Source organism: Haematobia irritans, chromosome 5, assembly GCF_050003625.1.
Source record: "Haematobia irritans isolate KBUSLIRL chromosome 5, ASM5000362v1, whole genome shotgun sequence".
NCBI classification, from domain to species: Eukaryota; Metazoa; Arthropoda; class Insecta; order Diptera; family Muscidae; genus Haematobia; species Haematobia irritans.
The window spans coordinates 3236333-3259150 of NC_134401.1; the positions used below are offsets into that span (position 1 = coordinate 3236333).

Here is a 22818-nt window from a genome sequence, read left to right on the forward strand (position 1 = left end):
TAAAAAATATTAGTATTAATGAAATCTATTGATTGTAATCAATTAGTTTTAATTTTTGGTTAAAGGTAATGGGATTCAAATCAATGGGAAATATCACCCCAACAAGAATATCATTGGTCATATTAGCTTTGGTATTGATTTTGGGGGTTTATGACATGTGTTCATCAAACTATCGATTTGAAACCAAGAGGCCCTTATGAGATGAATTCATATGAAAGCTTATATTTTTGCAGGATTTATTTTCAGAAAAATGCATTTCGAATGTGTGGAATTTATTTCGATCCAATCTGTTTTATTTGATCTTGACGAAACTTTTTTGAAAACAAAAGAAATCATTTTTCTATAAAGTTCTGAGCGTTAGATAATCATAGTTGCCACTCGTACCAAAATTTGAAGAAAATTTTACCAAAAATCTACCAAATTGAAAACAGATCTTATTTTGAAGTTGTTGATCAAATTTTTGTGATTATTTTTTTTATTCGAAAAAAATGTTTTACATTGAATTTATAGAACATTTTATTAAAATTCTATTTCTATAGAAAATTTTGTCAAAATTTTATTTCTATAGAAAATTTTGTTCAAAATTTTATTTCTATAGAAAATTTTGTTCAAAATTTTATTTCTAAAGAACATGTTGTCAAAATTGTAATTCTATAGAAATTGTTAGAAATTGGTATTTATATTGAATTTATAGAACATTTTATTAAAATTCTATTTCTGTATAAAATGCAATCAAAATTTTATTTATATAGAAAATTTTGTCAAAATTTTATTTCTATAGAAAATTTTGTTCAAAATTTTATTTCTATAGAACATGTTGTCAAAATTTTATTTCTGAAGAAAATTTTGTCAATTTTCTGTTTCTATAGAAAATTTTGTCAATTTTTTTTTCTATAGAAAATTTTGTCTAAATTTTATTTCTATAAAACATTTGGTCACAATTTCTTTTTCTATAGAAAATTTTGTCAAATTTTTTTTCCATAGAACATTTTGTCAAAATGTTATTTCTATAAAATATTTTGTCCAAATTTTATTATTATAGAAAATTTTGTCCAATTTTTATTTCTATAAAAATTTTTGCAACATTTTATTTCGATAGAAAAATTTGGGCAAAATTTTATGTCTATAGAACATTTGGTCAAAATTTTATTTCTATAGAAAATTTTGTCAAATTTCGTTTTCTATAGAAAATTTTCTCAAAATTTTATTTCTATAGAAAATTTTGTCAACATGTTTGTTCTAAAGAAAAATTTGTCAAAATTTCGTTTTCTTTAGAAAATTTTGTCAGAATTTTATTTCTATAGACCATTTTGCCAAAATTTTATTTCTATAAAAAATTTTGTCAACATTTCTGTTTCTATAGAAAATTTTGTCAATTTTTTTTTTCTATAGAAAATTTTGTCTAAATTTTATTTCTATAAAACATTTGGTCAAAATTTCTTTTTCTATAGAAAATTTTGTCAAATTTTATTTCCATAGAACATTTTGTCAAAATGTTATTTCTATAAAATATTTTGTTAGAATTTTATTATTATAGAAAATTTTGTGCAAATTTTATTTCTATACAAAATTTTGTCCAAATTTTATTTCTACAAAAATGTGTGCAACATTTTATTTCGATAGAAAAATTTGGGCAAAATTTTATGTCTATAGAACATTTGGTCAAAATTTTATTTCTATAGAAAATTTTGTCAAATTTCGTTTTCTATAGAAAATTTTCTCAAAATTTTATTTCTATAGAAAATTTTGTCAACATGTTTGCTCTAAAGAAAAATTTGTCAAAATTTCGTTTTCTTTAGAAAATTTTGTCAAAATTTTATTTCTATAGACCATTTTGCCAAAATTTTATTTCTATAAAAAATTTTGTCAACATTTCTGTTTCTATAGAAAATTTTGTAAATTTTTTTTTCTATAGAAAATTTTGTCTAAATTTTATTTCTATAAAACATTTGGTCAAAATTTCTTTTTCTATAGAAAATTTTGTCAAATTTTATTTCCATAGAACATTTTGTCAAAATGTTATTTCTATAAAATATTTTGTTAGAATTTTATTATTATAGAAAATTTTGTGCAAATTTTATTTCTATACAAAATTTTGTCCAAATTTTATTTCTACAAAAATGTGTGCAACATTTTATTTCGATAGAAAAATTTGGGAAAATTTTATGTCTATAGAACATTTGGTCAAAATTTTATTTCTATAGAAAATTTTGTCAAATTTCGTTTTCTATAGAAAATTTTCTCAAAATTTTATTTCTATAGAAAATTTTGTCAACATGTTTGTTCTAAAGAAAAATTTGTCAAAATTTCGTTTTCTTTAGAAAATTTTGTCAAAATTTTATTTCTATAGACCATTTTGCCAAAATTTTATTTCTATAAAAAATTTTGTCAACATTTCTGTTTCTATAGAAAATTTTGTCAATTTTTTTTTTTATAGAAAATTTTGTCAAAATTTTATTTCTATAAAACACTTGGTCAAAATTTGTTTTTCCATAGAAAATTTTGTTAAATTTTATCTCTATAGAACATTTTGTCAAAATTTTATTTCTATAAAAAATTTTGTTTGAATTTTATTATTATAGAAAATTTTGTCCAAATTTTATTTCTATACAAAATTTTGTCCATATTTTATTTCTATAGAACATTTGGTCAAAATTTTATTTCTATAGAAAATGTTGTCAAATTTCGTTTTCTATAGACAATTTTCTCAAAATGTTATTTCTATCGAAAATTTTGTCAAAATTTCATTTTCTTTAGAAAATTTTGTCAAAATATTATTCCTATAGAAAATTTTGTCAAATTTCGTTTTCTATAAAAAATTTTCTCAAAATTTTATTTCTATAGAAAATTTTGTCAAAATGTTTGTTCTAAAGAAAAATTTGTCAAAATTTAATTTTCTTTAGAAAATTTTCTAAAAATTTTATTTCTATAGAAAAAATAGAAAATTTTTATTTTTTTAGAAAATTTGGAGAGGATTATTTCGCAAAATCTACCAAATGTCAAGAATTCTAGAAATCCACCAGAAAGTACAATATCTACCATTTTTGGTAGAGTTCTACCAACTATGGTAACCATGTACTTAATCCAAAAAGTTGTTTGCATCCATTTTACTAAGAAAATAAATTTTCAATCAACTTTTTTCAAACAGATCATGTACTGAAGTATTTCATTTTATTTAAAACAGCCACCCTGTTCTTGTATAAATTTTTTTAGCGTAGTCACAAACCTTCTGTGTTACCCACACGCAGAGAAGAAACATGATTGCCACAATCATATTCGAAGAGCAAAATAATATGATAGCAGCTATTTTTGCGGCGACCATGTAACATTTTAACCTGCAACCATGTTGGCTCAGTGAACATGGTTCTAAGAAAAATACAATTGTCCTCATCTAAAATGTTATTATATTGATAAAAAGAATTTTGTTTCCATTAAAAGACAATGGTCACGATCTAAAATGTTATGTTATTCGTCAAAAATGTTTTTCTTCTAGTTAAAAGAACATGGTCACAACCTAAAATGTTTTGATTTTTATGAAAAAACTTTTTTCGTCGTCGAAAAAAGGACGCCACTTGAGAAAAGAAAACACAAAATCAACTTTAATTATTTGTTTTTATTTATTTATAAACTAATTCATTGTTTATTTGTATTTATAATGTCGTGCAAGCAAACTTCACATATTTTTACACACTCTAGTTTGGTTCAATTTCAACAATAAGTAATCATTCCATATTTACTTCGTGCCCATCAAATGTACAAACGCAGACATCATGTAACTGCAAATAAAAATAAAATAAAACCATATATCAAAATGCAGAACAAAAACCAGGTATATATTTTTTTTTTGAATTACACTTTCCTTTTTTGCATTCACATAAAACCACGTGCCATTTCTGAATAAATAAATTAACACAAAACACAATAATTCCGTATTCTCCGTCCATTTCAAGAAACAATCAACACACGACTGACGCGCAAAATGAAAATCGTGTGTACCTGCTCAATGTTTTTATAAAATTCTTGTCGCTGCAAAAAAATTAAAAAATTAAATGGTCACGAAAACAATGTACATGGTCTTTATGGCCATGTAATGGTTGTAGACATGTCTATACGTAAACTATAAAAATATTTTTTTCTCTGCAAAAAAGTCAAAAAATTGAATGGTCAGATACATGATTTTCCTGACCATATAATGGTCTCAAATTCTATCATTTAAATAATAGAACATGTTTGCGGCATTTGAGAACCATTTAAATGCTTATTACCAACATATATTTTTCTCCGCTCGAAAATTATTTTTACAAAGACAAAATACATGGTTTTCGCGACAATTACATACTCTAAATAAGCATTAAATGGATGCGGCAACCATGTCCAAACATGTTTTTTCTGTGCGTGCAGTGTTTCAAATTGATAGCTCAAGAGAACACGTTATGGGATCTGTAGGCAAAGATATTTCGACATCTTTTAATTATAAATCAATATTAAAATTATTATTGTTTTTCTTTTCAATCACTCAATTAATGAAATCTGCTCGAAGCTCGAATATGAATAATAATAATAATTATAATTATTTAGAAAAAAGTAATAAAAAATCAATATCCACTATACATCCAGAAAAAAATGAACCCACCATGAAAGAATATGTAAGTTTATTTTAGATAATTTTAACTAAAATATTTTACTAATTGCAGCACGACACAAATAAGTTCATAAGTTTGTTAAAATGAAGAAAATTCATTAAAAATAACTTTTTTATCTGAAGCAAAAAATTGTAGTTAAGAATTGTTAAAATGTCTTTAATGCAATATGAATTTCAAGAAAGACACAATTCAAAAAAAAAAATAAATAAATAAAAAAACTTCAGAACTTATGAACGCAATTCAAGCCAAATTCACTCAATTTCGGAAAATGTATTTTCAAATTTAGCAAAATTGTATACTTCATTTGTATAAAACGTTTTTATCATTCTTAGTTCACGTCATTAATGAATGTAAAAAAAATAAAACTAAGTAAAATGTTCTCACATTTGGCAAAATTTAACTAAAATCAATCAATTTTCATGAACTATAAACAATTTCGTTCACATTTTTCTGAGGGTACAGACCTTATCTAATATTTAAAATAAGCTGTCATTTCAACAACAAAATGTGGAACGTTTATTATTAAAAAAATTGCAAATTATCAAATATGTCGATATTTCTTCTGGTGCATAGGTATATAACCGCATCTTAATTTGTTGTATTTATTTTCAAATAACCGTTATCCACATTCACAAATAGTGGCATCTCTGCATTTGTTTCGTTAGGAGTACAGAGAGAGAGAGAGAGAAAAGCTTTACTCATATACCCACTTGCAATAGAGAATGGAAGAAGAACAAAAAATAACAAAACAAATAAAAGGCGGCATTAGTGAGTATTATGCTTGCTGTTCTTTTTTGATTTTCTACTCTTTGGGGGTCTTATCTAGTAATGCAAAAACAAAAGCAATAACAACAAAATTGCATTTTTGCTCTACCCCAACACGAATAGTCTAGTGGTCGTCTCTTGTGTTTTTGTCTGGTTATAGTCGTTGCTTGAGTTCATCACTTCATTGTCGTATGTCGATTCGTTGCGTTCGGAAGCGTGTGTTGTTTGGGTCCATTGTTAAATGTTTTCCAGTTTTCCCCCCGCCATAATGTATACAATTCATGTCTGATAGTGTTTGATTTCTTAAAAAAGAAAATTGTAAAGTGCAAAAATAAATATCAAATGGGCAAATACATTTCGCAGAATCCAACAACCGAAAAATAATTTAATGAAAGGAAATAAATATTAACAAGTGTAGCTTTTTTTGTTTGCAAAATAAATGAAATTAATAAGGCGTGAAAAAGGAGAATAGTGAAAATTAAAAAACAACCAATGAATTTCCGTGTGTGCTATCATTTTGGAGCCTCCATTGTAATAGAATCATGAATTACTATTCCTATCATCCATCATTATCTTTATCAACATGCAAAAAAATATCTTCTGCGAAAATTTGTGTGTAAAGAAGAAAAGAAAACAAAAAAGAAAATCCAAACAAGTGAAAAGTGCTAAAGCAAAGGCAATGAATGAAAATTTCTACTCTGATATATAAACTTCATCGCAATGAAAAGAATTTGAGAAAGTTAAGTTAATGAAAGAAGTAGCTCGTGCCGCCACCGACTTCCAAGGAATAAAGGAAATCCAAAACTAGGCCTCCCCTTCCCCTTCCACTTCAACTATAACTTGCAAACATTGTAAAACATTTGGGCATCGATCTGGAAAAAAGGATCAATTTTATTGTGAAGAATTTATGCAGAGCGGAAGATAAGGTATGACGAAAGACAAACAAAAGTGTTTTTGAAAGTTTGTTTTCATTCGTTTTTCGATGTTGTTTTTGGGCAACAACTCTGCATTGTTGTCTGGTCGGGTTTTTTCTTTAACCTTTTTGTTTTTGCTTTGTGACTGAAGGGATACAACAATGTTCAATGTTTGTCGTTGGCGGCGGTGTGGTGGGCGACGTTTTGTGGGGAAAGTGGTAATTTTTTGTTGTTGATTTGCAGAACAACAACAAAGAGAGGTGAGCAACATTGCGAATTGTAGCAAAATATACGGCGGCAATACAATTCGGTTTGTTTTGGGTTGTTAGGATGTATGTGTGTGTGTTTTTTCTAAATTTCATCGGTGTATACACACAGATTTGCGTGTCTGTATTCGTTGCATGGTTTATTTTTTCCATTTCCATCTTGTTGTTGTTACTTGGTATTCGGTTATTGAATTTATGCAGACTAAAAACAGACTGACATTGCACAGTACGATGCCGTGCAGAATACCAACAAACCGTAGGCATAGGGAATGACAGCTAAAAATGGATAAAATAAACGGAAACAAAGCAGTATAAACAGGATACATGTACTACTATGGGAGTAATTGACAGTGTCAGAGTGAGTGAGAGAGAATTTTAGAGAGTCACTAGCTTTAGAAAAAGAGAGGGAGATACCACAAGGATGGTTTTGTAGGTGAGTACGACAACTTCTTGTTAAGTTTTAAACTTTGTAGACTTTTAACAGACACATAAAATGCCCATAGACATTTAATTACACAGAAAATCGACCAACGGAATTTAAAAGGGCAACACTGCATAAGGATGTGGAATTTAATGAGCAAAGTAAAAGTATCTAAATAAAAAACAAATGGTATAGGAGCCATTGGAAATTTTGCCTTAAATTCATACAATGGTACGATGATCAAAGGCCTCAAAGTACAACTTTTGGCTAAACATGCAATATGTGCGGGGGAATAGCATTTGCCTTCGTTGAAATGCTATCCCCCCAATTCCAATTTCAGTAGAAATTGAGAAAACAATCTATATCAGCAGTAAATAAACTGAAAATATTTACATGATATTGGACATTTCTTGTTCAGGAGGCTTATTGTCTTCAACCACTTAATATCAATGACCAATATCAATTTTAAATAATTACTTAATTTGATCAATTCATTATTGATCTAAAAATTAATCGAATGAATTTATTTTTAATTGATTTTTTTTATTCAAATTCAATTAAAATTTTAATGAAAATTTAAATAAAAAAATTGTGCATGGTTAGAGCTTTTTTCTTTATATTACTAATATTTATATCATTTAATAGTAAATATAACTTTCTGCAGATATTTCTTATATGTTTCTTAGAAAAATTTAATTTTACACTGTACGTGTTTATACAGTGCAATCGCGGTAACTTGAACACTGCCTAACGTGAATACCGCATAACGTTGACACGCTTTTTCTTACACTAACTACTCGGTAACGCTGAAAAACAAGAAATTTGACGTTAAAGGCAGATTCACAATGCCAAATATAATTTCAAATATACTTACGGAATTTTTTTAGTGATCTAGTTTGGCTTTTTTCGTGAATTTTAATTAATTTCAATTGCTTTATAATTGCATACGCACTGATATTTTTCCGATCACTTTTTTTTAATTTTTTCATGAAATTAAATTAAGGTTTTAATATTACTAATAACAAAAATAAAAGACTATCACACTAGAACGTGTAAAACTCCCGAATATGGTTATGTTTTGTTCTGAAATTCGCTAACGTGAACTCTCTTGTTTTTAATTAGTTCACGTTATCGCGAGTGCATTCTATATTTCAATTTTTTTTCTCCAAAATTCTATACTAAAAAATATAATATTTTTAATTTTTAAGGGATACTTTTTAAGGATATGTCATTCCAATACATTTATCTTGTTTAAAGAGCTTTTCATAACACCCTCGTTAAAATTTGTTGCTCTCCAACAAAAACAAAAATAAAGACCAAACATAAAAAACAAAAAAAAATCTTTAAAACGAAGTCGAAAAACAAGAATATTTTATTGCACCGGTTGAGCAGCAAAATAAGGCATACATTTATCAACACAACACAGAAGAGAAATGGAGAATAGGAGACATGACATGTACATACCTCCTACAGTAATGGACATAAATGTTACATACAAAAAGTTGAATGATTTTTTCAAGTATTCAATATATTTGAAATTGTTCGTTTAATTTTTAAACATTGCTTAAAAATTTTACTCCGGAGACAAGTTTGACAAACTTAACTCCACAAGGCAGCCTTTTTTGAAGATAATTAAACATTTTGCTGTGGCCACATAGCATTACAATGTTTTATCCATCACTGTTAAATAGGGATAACAGAGGGAATTGTGCAGAAACTAAGAGTAGGTAACATTTGTTGAGAGCTAAGAATAGGTTCTCTCAATGCTATACAATTTTCTTACAGTAATAACAACAATATAATCATATACCTGTGTGGTGAATGTTTGGATACAACTTTGCATGTTGAGAGAGAAGTGAATACCCTTTGTTGCTGTTGTTGCAATTAAACTGAACGCAAAACAATGTAGCAAACAATCTTAGGCAACAGTAAAAAAACAAAAAAAAAAATAAATTCAACTGCATGTCATTGCTCTCTTTGCACGATGTTGTTCTGATGCCGAGTATTTAATAGGAAGGCAAGAGTGTCGTCTGCGCCATCCCCTGCCCCATGGATTAACTTTGTATGCATGGCTGGTTTGGTTGTAATGGGGGAGAGCGGGAAACTTTTGTGTATGAATGCATTTGTATTCGTATTCTTCGTAGCTGGTTTCCGCCGATACTGTTGAGTATATCAAAGCTTAATCTTACGACGTACGCACATGCAAACATGCATTTATGGAATTTTTGCTTGTTTTATTTACTTTTATTTGTGTTTATTTACGAAATAAGCTAACATTACATCTCTCACACCACACTAACTCAATCGCTCAGCCCAGGGGTAAAACGAATGTAAACACCACCAAGGCAATAAAAAGAATAAAAAAATCTCATTATATTGCATATTTTTCATTGAATTCCACAAGTAGCGTCGTTGGCACCACGTAATACTATGACAATCAGTTGAATAGACTGTCACCGATTACGAATGACAGTAGCAGAGACCACAGCAGATGGGCTCACACGGTCAAATAAGAACTTGTCATAAAGATGTTGTAATAGCAAAGCACGTGTTGACCACCTGCCCTTAGTGTATGACATTGTCTATATGATTGTCATTTCTCTTTGATCATGGCTTTGGCTAATACATCGATTTGGTAGGATGTTTACGCTTTGCTCGCACTACATAACAAAATATTTAATTTTGTTGATGTTTTTCTGCAACGAAGTGGTAGAAAAAAAATCAAATCTTAATTTAAACGATATAAACGATTGGTGTCCTATTTACATTATAGAAAAACCTTTGAGATGAAAACTAACTTCTTTTCTAGAAGTACAATGCAATCTGTAGGCATTCACGGTTGCCTACATTTTGTCCCAATTTGTGGCAAATATACCACGAAACTTGGCCACCATTGAGAGTTGTTGGTGGAAAGGTTTTCGAAGGACCTATTTACATTAGGGTTAATTGTTTTTTTAATTAACACAAATAGTTTGACATAAATGCCACTTCCTTTAATTCCGCAGGAAGTACCATGTTAAAAAACAATCCATAATTGGAAGATCAGAATGTCAATGCTTGATCGTTGTCCAAGAGGAAATCAATTTCCGATATCAATTAAACGTAACGTAGCACATATTAGATGAGATTAGAATTCATTAAAAGCATTTAGAGATTGCAATTAGCATTTGTCAGATAGCACATCGCAGATGACATTAGCTGTCACAATTTTCTATGGTGAACCAGTTACGTATGTGTGAATCTTGATTGAGGAAAAATTGTTGCTCTCATCTACGATACGATCATTATTCCTAACATGTACGTTGTGTGATTTCAGATTTTGCATACGACTAAGATAGTTGTATAGAATTACAAAAAAAAAATTATTCATGTTGTTGCGATATCCACCATTTCCCACCGGGAAAGAAAATCCAATATTGTCCACTAGTCACATTTAATGTATATTCTCTGATAACCAAAGCATGAGGAAGTACTGAGTGTAGCCATGAGTAAATTTTCCACTCTAAGTGGTGAGTACTGATGAATTCTCACCTTAATTGCATTGCAAATAAACCATGCTATGGTTGTACTCTGAGTACATATTTAGTTATACAGATTGATAGAAGAGATCGTAAAATGCAATCATAGCCAGAGTTACCATTTTTAACATTTACAGTTGAAATTGGATGGAAATAGTTGTAAACGTGCTTATTAATATTATTGGAATCTCTTCTGTTGTTTTTTTGCGGATCTAGAAACGCATGCTTATCAATCATTATTTATTTTGCTCTTTAATAAGGAACTTTTTTTACAACGAAATTTCGGTAGGCCAAACAACAGTTTATGATGGAACTGATGACCTATGTTGGAGGATATAATATTGTGACTTGGAATTGAGGACCTATTTTAACAATTTAAGAAAATGTTAGCTAATTTTTGATAGTTTTGATTGATTTAGATTTGATGGCAACCCTAATATTTGCCCTGGGAGGAAGAACCAACACAAAATCAATTTTTGAGATCTTGTTAACTTGTTTTTCTTTAATCTCTGAGCACATGGAATATTGCATTCGTATTTCTAGCAATTACGTTCGGGTTCAATAGTACAAAAACATGTACTCCTCACGTTCTATTACTCGAACACTCGAGTGTCGGTAATCACACGATTGCCAATTACGATGTCTTCACTACACTACACAATGGGGCAGTGGGGGAGAGAGTAAATAAAATCGCCAAACTAAATCGAAAATACGATCTGAATGGATGAAAACATACACACACACATACGAATAAGCGTTCATGCCAGGGTTGGAAATCTTCAATAGATTTTGGTGTAAGGTAACGTTCCTTTGTATGGCTTGGAAATGACTAAAATAATTAAATTTTTAACGTAATTAAAGTTGGGCAAATTTATTATCCTGAGGATCATCCTCAGATATGAATTTCTCCCACCATATGTTGATTGTTCCATAGAAAGATTTATGATCACATTGATCTAATTGCATTTGCTACTCGTGAATGACCACTTAACATCCTCGTTTATTGACTGGCCAAACACAACTGGCTCCCCTGCGTTATGCTCCCATCTCTGTGATTGAATATTTCAAGAAATATGCAACACGAACATCTACTCATCGTTTTGCTTTATTTATTTTTTTGTTTTGGTTTGTTGTGGGAATATACGAATCTAAACGACTGATGGGGAGCAACGACTATGGGGCCGATTGAGCATAACATACACACGATGTTAGCCGAATGAAACAATGTGCTATGCTCGCAGCTCCAATCATTCAAACGAAGACCATCGTTAATGTTTTTAATGAACAACGAGTTTAGTCTTTGTTCAGCACTCGTAGCTACATTACTTTTTTAACTTGGCTAGGCCCCCCGTAGACTATGTGTGTGCGTGCGTGTGTGTGTTTGTGAATGACTGACGGTTGGTCTGTTTTGTGAAAACGTGCCCGCCCGTACGCCAAAAAACGAATAAAGCTAAAGATAGTCATAAAGAGAAAGAACAAAATGAAATAATAATAAAAACAGACAACAGGCAAAAACACATTCGATTTCATTGTATGCTGGATTCTTTTGTTGTTTTTAGTGATTTAATTTTTAATTTAGAAAAAAATATATGTGTATAGAAATTAATTTAACATTTTGTAAAATGTTTTTCTTTTCTATTTTCTTCAATATTCTTACAGATAATAACAAAGGGCAAAGTGAATTGTGAATTGTGAATGACCGAAAAAAAAAACTCACACACACTACGGAAAAAAGAAACAAAACAAAAAACAGGAATCTTGCGCAAGAGTTAGAAGAGTATCCACTACCTACCTACCCCCTCTTGGGAGAGTAAAAGAAGAAGCAATAGAATTGAAAATTGATATTAAGATTCACCTTATAAGAATTTATATGTGTGTGAGAGTGTGTGTGTGTGTCAAGTGTTTAAAAATTAAATGTGAGAAATTAATTCAAATTACTGATAATTAAAAGTGATTGAAACAAAAGCTTCATAAAAAATTTGTGGGCTATTTGAAGAGAAAGAGCAGGAAAACAACAACAAGTTTAGTGAATGAATTGTATGGAGAAGTTAAGCGAGAAGAAGAAGCAGCAGCAGCTTATAAATCAATAATACATACAAAGCCAGCAACAACAACAACAACAAATCACACGCACACACCCCATGCCTTCCCCAACCAAAAAAAAAAAAACAAACAAACAAAAATAATAAAAGAAATGTGGGATTTGTAATGAAGCATAAAGCATGAAAGAAAAATCAAAACGAAATATTAAAGAGAAACAAACGAAAAAGGCCAAAACAAGGGAAAACAAAAATAAATCAAATTTCTGAGTGTTATTTTCCTTAGCGAAAAGAAAGAGTTTTGTGAATACAGGGAAAATGTACAAAAAAAGTAGTGCTAGAGGAAATATAAATGCATTTATTTAATACTGTGAAATATATTTTCGTTTGAAAAAAAATCACGCGAAATTCAATCAACCAAACACTGCATTAGGCATTTGAAACCGGTTATGAAACTTTGTCGACGACTAAACTAAAACAAGTGATCAACAAAAAAACTTAAACAAAAAAATAAACGCACATATTTTTTTTCTAAAAAAGCAACGAGCAGCAGCAACAAGCTTCATATACGAATACAATAACAAGAGAGTGTGTCATTAAATGCACCAAAGCCCAATTCACCTCACCTCACCTCGTCGCACCCCGTTCTCACCACCCCAATACGTTTTGGGGTTCGATAGGCCGATAGCAAGCAACCACAACCTCAAATTAAATTCTCATTGGCACAGAAAAATCCAAAACCCCTTGAAACTGTAGTTAATTTCTGGTTAGCCGCCGGAAATAAAGCTGACGTAGGCCACTTCTGCAGTGCATTTAGAAAAAAAAATCAAGAGCTAATGAAAATTTGACCTAACCCCCCTGGATAATTATCGGTGGCGAAAAGAACAAAAAAAAAAACAAATTTGCAAAACTATTCAAAAATTTTCCAACAACAAACAAAACCAAGCCATATTTTGTAAAACGAAACCTGCCTAAAAAATTAGGCTAAAAATCTAAAGAAAAAAAAACTCCAAAAAGTCAAGAAACATGAGGTGCTTTTCGTAACCAAACACACAAAAAAAAAAATTAAGAACAGAAGAATTTTCAAGTCGTATAACAAAATATAACGCGTAAGAGGTAAATAAATTAAAAAGTAGCCATTATAAATGATAACAAATCTAAGAGTTTGGAAATAGAATTCTGTAACTAGAATTCAATGGTGATTCAAGTTGAATTTAAATGTAAAATCAAATCGGAGAAAATTTATATTATACCAAACCAAAAAAAAATATCTCATAAAGATCTAGAGATACAAATTCTGAGGGCAAATTCTAAGCTCTTGAAAATTTAACTATAAATTCAAGCCGAATTCAATATAAAATCAAGCTTAAGACATACGATAAAGATATAGGATAAAAAAATTCTGAGAGCAATTTCTAACCTAACGAAAATTTCAATACAAAATTTTCAATATAAAATCAAGCTTAAAACGTTTTTACAATGAATTAGACGTTATTTTATTGCAAAAAATCGTAAAAAGGTCATTAACAGATAAATATGAAAATCGCCCATGATCTTTATATTCATTTAAGAGCAATTGTGGATAAAATGAAAAGGAAATTTGATGATATCTAAAAGAAAAATGCTTAAAGAAAATTAAACAACAAAAATCTCACAAGAATTTCATTTAGAAAAATTCTTCATAGAAAATAATCACTAACATCTAAATAAAGTGAAGAGATTATGAGAATATATAGAAATTTTGTAGAATAACAAAAAGCCATTCCCATTAAACTTCATCAAAATTTCCAGTAAACCTACACGAAAAAAACACACACACGGGAGAAAAATCCTAGCTCTATGCCCTACCCCAAATTACATTTGCCATTGAAAAAAGTAAAATGTAAACCCCAAAAGCTTCTTGAAAATTCCCCCCAAAAACGATTTTGTGTATAAAACGCGCAAAGCCATCTTGTAACGACTTCCACAACATCAACCCACCGGCCAACCAAAACGCAATGTCTAGCACTACAGACAATTCCCCGAAGATCCCCGATGATCTAAAAGAGACTACAACCCCTCAGGGGAACCCGATTGCCCCAACATCAAGCCAAGGCCTCTCCCTCTTCGATCAATTGAAGAACAGTGTAGATCATAACTGTGTTACCAAAACGGCCCTAAACAAACAGCCAAAGAATGAAAAATCAATAGATACAAAATCTACAGATATAGCAGACACATCTGCTCCACCAATAGAATCAAAATCGGAATTTTCGACACCCGCCTTATTGCCACCTCCACCACCAGGCCTTGGTAATCTAGGTTCGGTATTAAGTTCGTCCTCAAAACGTTTGCCGAATCCAAATGGGAAAATTCCTTTAAAACCACCCAACAAGGATTTAACGGCAACTCTAAGGTCTCTTAAAAGATCTCAGCCACCACCACCACCTCCCCCGATACCAATAGCGACTCACAAGACTGGTGCTTTATCGCAATCATCATGTGGAGTAGTTGGCTCAACTCCATTATCATCACCTGTAGCTGCCACCACCACAACCAACTTAAAACATTCATCAGGGTCAATATCTAGCACACCAGTAATTACTGATGCTGTTGGCCCTTCGACTACATCATCGATCAATCACAATGCCAAAAAGAAACGTTGCACCGATCGTTATGATTCATCGGAATCTTCTGACAGGTAAGTGTTTCCATTTTTCAAATGAAAGCCAAGCCAAACAAAAGCCAGTGTGTTATTGGATTTGGACCCGATTGCACCCTTTATGCTTTATTTCCTTGAATATGAAACTTAAGTGATGTTTATTGTTTAAGGTTAATCACCCCTTGACAAGAGAAGCACTTAAATGGTATGGGGTTTTTAGAAGGATAAATGAGAGGTTAAGCGTTTGGGTATGGCATTAAAGGTAGGGGGATAAAATTATTTGGCATCCCTGTAGACAACAATTCAATCACTAAACTAGGGATTTTTTCCGCTATAAAATTGCAGGCAAATAAAGTCTGTCAATTTTTACTAGGCTTAAGTAAAGGGTCATGTGGTCAGTTATGTGGATCATATGTGGTCATGTGGGTTCACACTATCGTGGATTTTCTTGCCGTTTCTTCAATATTAAGCCTAAAGTTTAGCAAGGTATGCAAGGTATTTTGCACACTTACCAAAGGGAATTTCATTACGACCTACGGAGATGGCTTTAACCGTGGGAATTTTCCGTTCTGTACATGACCAGAGAATGAAGCCGACTCATTTTTGTCGGCGGCGGCTGACACAAAATTTTTGCCTCCGGCGGCTTGACGGCTAAGACGATATAAATTTGTTCATTCGGCGGCGGACAATTATCCATTATAAAATCAATTTGTATTTATTCCAATGGTAATGAGATTAGTTATACAATCAGTCTTACAATCAAATTTACATTTCGTTAAAATTTTCTCAGCTAAATTTTTGCAAAACTGTTATAGCAGTTTGAAATTGATTAATTGTTCAAAATTTTTGGCAAAAATCGCAATTTTTGATTAATTGGCGGCTAAATTTGAGTCGAGATTAGTCGACATATTCGGCGGCGGCGTCGACTGGCAAAAAATGGTCGGCGCCGACTGAAATCAGCGGCGCGACTAGGAGGCTTCATTCTCTGTACATGATTACCCAGCAAAAAAATTTGGAAGTTCTTCCAAAGGCACAAAAGCACTTCCAGAAGATGTACTCCCAATGATGTTCTTTATTTTAACTACACAGAAAGTTCTTTTCATTCAATTTTTTATAACATGCTTTTTTCATATTTTTAATGGGTAATTTTAACTTTTTTTGTTTCAAATTGGTTAAAAACAGTTTAAGAATTCATAAAATGGTACAAATTATTTAAGTTTTGTCGAAAAAAATGCTAAATCTAATCTCACACAAAAAATATCAATTAATTTAATTGTCAATACAATTAAAATTATATTTAAATTTGAGCTAACAACGTAATTTGTAAATACAATTACGATTTTAGTCACTTTAGCAACCAATTTTGTTATATCAACAAACATTTTGTTATATCAACAAAAATTTTGTTGAACTTAAAAATTTTCTGTAACAAAAATTTATTGTTAGCTCAAAAATTATAATATTATTTTCTGTGCAGAGAAAATTGTGAATTTTTGAAAATATTTGAGGTCAAACGTTTCAGACAAGCGTTTGAATCCATTAAAAATTATTAAAAATTATAAAAATTTGTTATTTAACACAATATCACAGAATTTTTAAATTTACATCCAAAACATTGAATTCGGATCACACCTAAAGAAGTGATGCGAATTTAGTGCACCGGCTGTTGAAATGGAGGACTTCCGTCCTATGACAAGCCCATGTTAAATTCATCGCTTCTGCTTCAATTTTGCACCACTTCCGGATCCAAAAAGAACATTTTCATTACTTTTTTGGCGCCGCTTTTTTTTTGCTGGGTAGTTCTGTTTTTGCAGGATTTACCCCTAGACCATTATCCTTTGCCCATTTCTCAGTAATCCAGAGGGCTCTCTGCATAATATCTCTCCGGACTGGCTGCTAGAGTCACATCATCTGCATATGCTACCACTAAAGATTTTTTTTTTCAAAATTTCTATTTTCCAAAAGTATTTTTATAGAAAATTTTTTGTCCAAATTTTATTTCTATAGATTTTTTTTTTATTATTTTATTTCTATAGATAATTTTTTCAATATTTTATTTCTATAGAAAATGTTGTGAAAATTATATTTCTATAGGAAATTTTGTAAAAATTTTATTTCTATAGAGATTTTTATCAAAATTTTACTACCACTAAAGATTTTTTTTTCAAAATTTCTATTTGCCAAAATTATATTTTTATAGAAAATTTTTTGTCAAAATTTTATTTCTCTAGAATTTTTTTTATTATTTTATTTCTATAGATAATTTTTTCAATGTTTTATTCTATAGAAAATGTTGTGAAAATTATATTTCTATAAGAAATTTTGTGAACATTTTATTTCTATAGAGAATTTTATCAAAATTTTATTTCTATAAAAAATTTGTTGTCAAAATTTTATTTCTATAGATAAATTTGTCAATATTTTATTTCGATAGAAAATTTTGTGAAAATTTTATTTCTATAGAACATTTTATCAAAATTTTATTTCTATAGAAAATTTTTATTCAAAATTGTATTTGTATAGAAAATTTTGCAAAAAAATTTAATTTCTCCTCTTTGTAATATCTATCAAAACATAAAGAATTCTACCAATCTACCAAACAGTAAAAATCTACAATTTTTGGTAGAATTCTTCAAACTGTGGCAACTGTTAAGCCCAAGACAAATTTTGTTAATTTCTCTTGCCTAGTCAAATACAAAACACAAAGATTTTTATAATTTGCACACCGTTTATATATGTTAGTCTAAAATACAACAAGAAGAAAAAAAAACGCAAAATAAATAGTCAATTATTCATTTCTTAAGTCTGTAAATTCACATACACCCATATGTACATGTACATCATATAAATGGCAGTTAGTCACATAGGGTACGGGGGAAAACAATAAACTCATAGAACGCATATTCACACTCCCACCCACTGACACATTGGTATGACGAAGCGATTTTGGCAAATGTCGCAGACATTGAAGCGACATTTCAAAGTAAATGTAGGCGGATTGTGCATGGTCGGTCTTCGATGCATGGCGCATTATGTGCCTGCCTGCCACTCGAACATTGCTAGGATATGAAATGCTGTGTCATGACACTTTAATAATTGAGGATGTATGAGCGAATAAGTTTAAATGGATATTTTATATTTTACTTGGCCTGGGCCAGACTTTTTTTGTTTTGGTATGGACAGACAGACAATGGCATGGTTATTATTTCAAGTCAAAGAGTTGTAATGGTGTTTGGCTTACATTAGCCAGTTGTTGTTGTTGTTTCACTAGAAATAATTTAGCGATAACAATTTGACGATGATGAAGTAGTAGTGGAAAATGCTTCCTCAATTTGTCTTTTTTTGAAAATATTTTCAAAGCTCATTCACTTCCCCGTAGCACTTATGCGAGTGCTCTTTTCCCCTCTTGTGTAATTTTCACTTTTTTTTTTGTGTGTAAATATAATAAATCACCAAGATACCCACCCTTCCTCTCCATTCCGATAGTGAATTAGAGAAAAAAAAACTCTTTTCAAGAATAATTAAATATGTACAGCAGTATTTGCTGATATATATTTTGAATCCTTAAGGCTATAGTATGCTAAGTCGACTAGCCTTTTTTTAAAGGGCTTATGAAACTAAAGCTAATGAAAATGGTTACAATCATAATATTAATATAAAAAAATCATGTAGTCAACTTAATACTGGTTTAGTCCGCAAAGTGAGATCTTTATTAGCAAAAAGTTTATGGAAAAATATTTTCAAAGTTATGCGTTTGATAAGATTGTAGCTCCTGAAAACTGAAAAATTTACAACAGTTAAGTTCGTAATTGGGAATATAGATTTTGTCAAAATTTGATTTCTATAACAGATTTTATCAAAATTTTATTTCTATAGAAAATTTCGTTAAAATTTTATTTCTAAAGAAAATTTCGTCAAAATTTTATTTCTATAGAAAATTTTGTTAAAAATGTTATTTCTATAGAAGATTTTGTCAAAATATATAGGCAAGATGACAGATATGTCCATAAATAATATGGTTTACTCCATTGTGATACCACAGTGGTGAATTTCTCTCTTATCACTGAGTGCAGGCCGATTCTATGTTTAGCTCAATGAGAAGCAGTCTTGCCAGTATTGGGTATTTTACCCAAAATTGGGAATATTTTTTCGCGGATGGGGATGACATTTTTCGTTGGGGACATTGGAAATTGGTGGGGAATTTCCATACATTTTTGGGGACGAACAAGAGCCAGAAAAATACTGGTAGCACTGATGGCATGGGTCGCCGTTTTATAGTAGAGTCCGAACGGCGTTCGACATTGTGATGAAACCACTTGGAGAAGCTTTGAAACTCGCACAAATGTCACCAGCATTATTGCACAGAAAAAAATTCCACGAAAATTGTTCCAATTAAAATCTTAATTGAGTTTTACAAAATATTCAATTAAAAATTTAATTGAATCAACAACATTTTTAATTGAAATAAAAATCAATCACGCAAATTAATAGTATGAATTAATTTTTTAATTTGATCAATTAATTTTTTAATTGATACTATCATTTCTGTGATTGAAGACATTTCAATTGAAAAATTAATTGGATCAATTAATTTCGTGATTGATTCAGAAAAAAAAAAATTTTGTGTGTGAGAGGGTATAATCCACCGCTGAGAAATTTTTTGGTATTTGGTCTAAACTGGTATTGAACCCATGACTCTTTGTATGCAAGACGGGCGTGTCCTTAGCGAAGGTTCATGTTGGGCTAAGGGCTCAACTTCAATCCTTGAATTCCAATTTATCATCAAATGCATCAGAGCAATGTGGTCAGATTATAATAAGTTTGGTCTGTGCGAAAAATTTGTTCTGACTTTATAAATTAAGACCGCTTGGCAACAATCCCCTAAATTGCTGCAAGTCGATCATTAGAAGGAGAGCTTCTTCACACTCAATAGGCAAGACGGACGGACGGCCACAAAGATAGACTCCGAAAAAGGGTCCCGCTTTATGGAAATTACATCTTTTGCTCCTCTCAAATATTAATGGTGACGATATTAATATTTGTTGGGTTAATTGTACAATTAATTTTTGTTTGTTGGTTTAGCATACATTAAAAATATGCATACGTATGTCTCTGCCCATACTCACATATGGTATTTATTTAAAGAAACCCATGTACTTTTGTATTTTATTTATTTTCTGCTTAGAAGATTAGTGATTGCTTTCCTCACTGAAATGTTTTTTTTTTTCATTTTCACAGAAATAGTGCAAATATTTAAATAGCAAATGCGGTTTATTTTACCGCAAACTAAATGTGTTAAAAGAATTAGTTTTTTTTAGTATTTTTTTCAACATAAAATTGGTTAATTTTTATAGCACAATTGGAAACCTCATTTATATATGGAAATAATTTTATTCATAATATCCCAAAATATCATGATGATTATGATGAGGAGGTCGAAATGCCAAACTGCAGTTTTCTAAATACTTTGTGCTACAGTTTTATTTTGCAATGACACCAAATAAATACTAGCTTTGATAGGATAATGGAAACACGGTTGTCACTCGCGCCAAAAATAATCTAGCAAAATTTAGAGAAAATGTTACCAAAAAGCTACCAAACAAAATCTTATAAAAAAAAAAAACAATATTTCTATAGAAAAAGTTGTCAAATTTTTATTTCAATAGGAAAAAATCCAAAATCTATCAACATATCAATAATTCTACTAATCTACCAAACAAATCTACCATGTTAGGTAGAATTCTACCAACTGTGGCAACCGTTAATGGAAAATCTTACAAATATATATACATATGAAAGGTTATTAAACTCATGTAAAACGTTAAAATTCTAAGAGCAACATAGGCAAAAAAACTACGGAGTTTTCATTCACTCTCTGGCTCATTTTTGGAGTACGATATTTTACTCTATATGTTAAAGGAGCCTCAACTCCTACAACCAATATCGTGGTTGTATAAATATGTCCTTCGTAAGTCTGAGTAAATTTTCTCTCGACTGATGTGAACAAATATCATCCATCTTAAAGTTCTTTGATATTTCTTCATAGATTCTACGAATCCTAATACAATTAAGCCTCTCCCGTAGTAACAATTTCGTTTCTCAAGTTGCACCCCTGCATTAAGCTCTCTTTATTTGATTAGTATGGAAAATTACACCCGAAGAAGGTATCTTGTAACTTTAGTTAGTGCGAAAAAATGCAGTTCACATTAAGTAGCAATTCCTTCAGCATCCGTGTGAAAATTCCCAACAATTTTCACACACAAAATGACCTATTCCAAAGCTCTTTTAAACAGCTTAGATATATGAACTTACATAGTGTCTAAGTGTTATTTTTTAAAGTGGCTTTTCCGTCTGTCCACTTCCATGGCAAGTCTATTTTTCTATTCTACATTTATGCCAATGGAAATTTCCCTGTCCCTGGTCATGGAGACCATGCGACAGTAAGAACAAGTGCAAGCCAACTAGCTGAACATATCAACAAGCATTGGCATATCTTTACTTCCACGAAATAGACTCATAGTTCTAATGACAGTGGTGGCTGGTTCAGTCCAAACGAATCCAAGACACTTTGTTATTCGTTTTTCTTTTCTGTTTTTTTGCTGACTCTTGTTGAGAGACAGATTCTAAGCCTTTTTAATGACTTTTTCTTTGGGAACATTTCTAGGCATTCCATGTTGAATAGAATCTCCATTAAAGGGTAACAGAGACGAGAAGAGAGCATGGAGGGGAAGGGGATTCCTAAATGAAAGAGGTAAAGAGACAACGTAATTGTTCCATAGCATAGCGAGCAAGCAGGCTGAAAGCTACTGATGATAGCGTTTTCATTTGTTGCAAGAAACTAGACGAATAGCTAGAAAAGAGCCATACAACGTTGTCGCATAGAGCCACAAAAGAAAATTGTTGGAAAAACTGAGGCACTTTGTAATGAAAGTCGTGCTTTAACTGAATAGAGGAAGAAAGAACACATTCTTCTATGATACATATGCACAGTAAACACAAACCCAAAAGAACTGCTGTGGTAGACAAGAAAAACACAGTAAAAGCCATTACACTTCAAGGAAACATTCAAACTCACACACAACAACACAATGGGGGGGAAATTTGCAGCAGCTCCTTGTTGGTCGGTCATGCCTTTCAGCAACACTATTGAGATATTCTTAGATGTAACATACAAGCAAATGAAGCAAACAAAAAAAACTGTAACACCCTTCCTTCATCTCCTGCTCTTTAGATGTTTATGTAAATGATGGAAATTTTTCTATGTGAATATGTGTGCGAGTTTAAGTCAATAAAGCTCGTGTAATGTACGAGAATATGTCTATGTGCTTACATACATGCTTACTTCTCAACGATAGACAGACGGACAATTTCTGAAGCAAAAAATTTTCTGTAGACTAGGAGGACACACATTCACACTCCCATAAATGCTTACCAAAGTGGGTTTTGTACAAAATTAATTTGCTAAAACTTTATGTTCTTTGCCTTAAATGGCTTACAAAGTCTTAAAGTCGAACGTATAGAAGAAGAAGAAGGAGGTTGAGAACAATACGGTTCTATGGAACAACATCGGTATCTATCTATTGTTAGCAGTCGAAACATCAACCATCAGAA

The 22818-nt window shown here is 30.7% G+C and overlaps 1 protein-coding gene across 2 annotated transcripts in view; it reads left to right on the top strand.

Moving 5' to 3' along the window:
• Positions 1-5588: 5588 nt before the first annotated feature.
• jing (AE binding protein 2 jing) overlaps positions 5589-22818 on the top strand; it is a 264729-nt gene continuing 247499 nt past the window's right edge. The window contains exons 1-2 of one of the 2 annotated variants that reach the window (XM_075309297.1): positions 5589-6334; positions 12187-15246. In XM_075309297.1, coding sequence (XP_075165412.1) covers positions 14564-15246 — 683 coding nt within the window. In that variant the 5' untranslated portion in view covers positions 5589-6334; positions 12187-14563. Of the gene's footprint in view, positions 6335-11843; positions 12059-12186; positions 15247-22818 lie in introns of those variants that run through there. The other variant, XM_075309298.1, reaches the window with a different exon arrangement.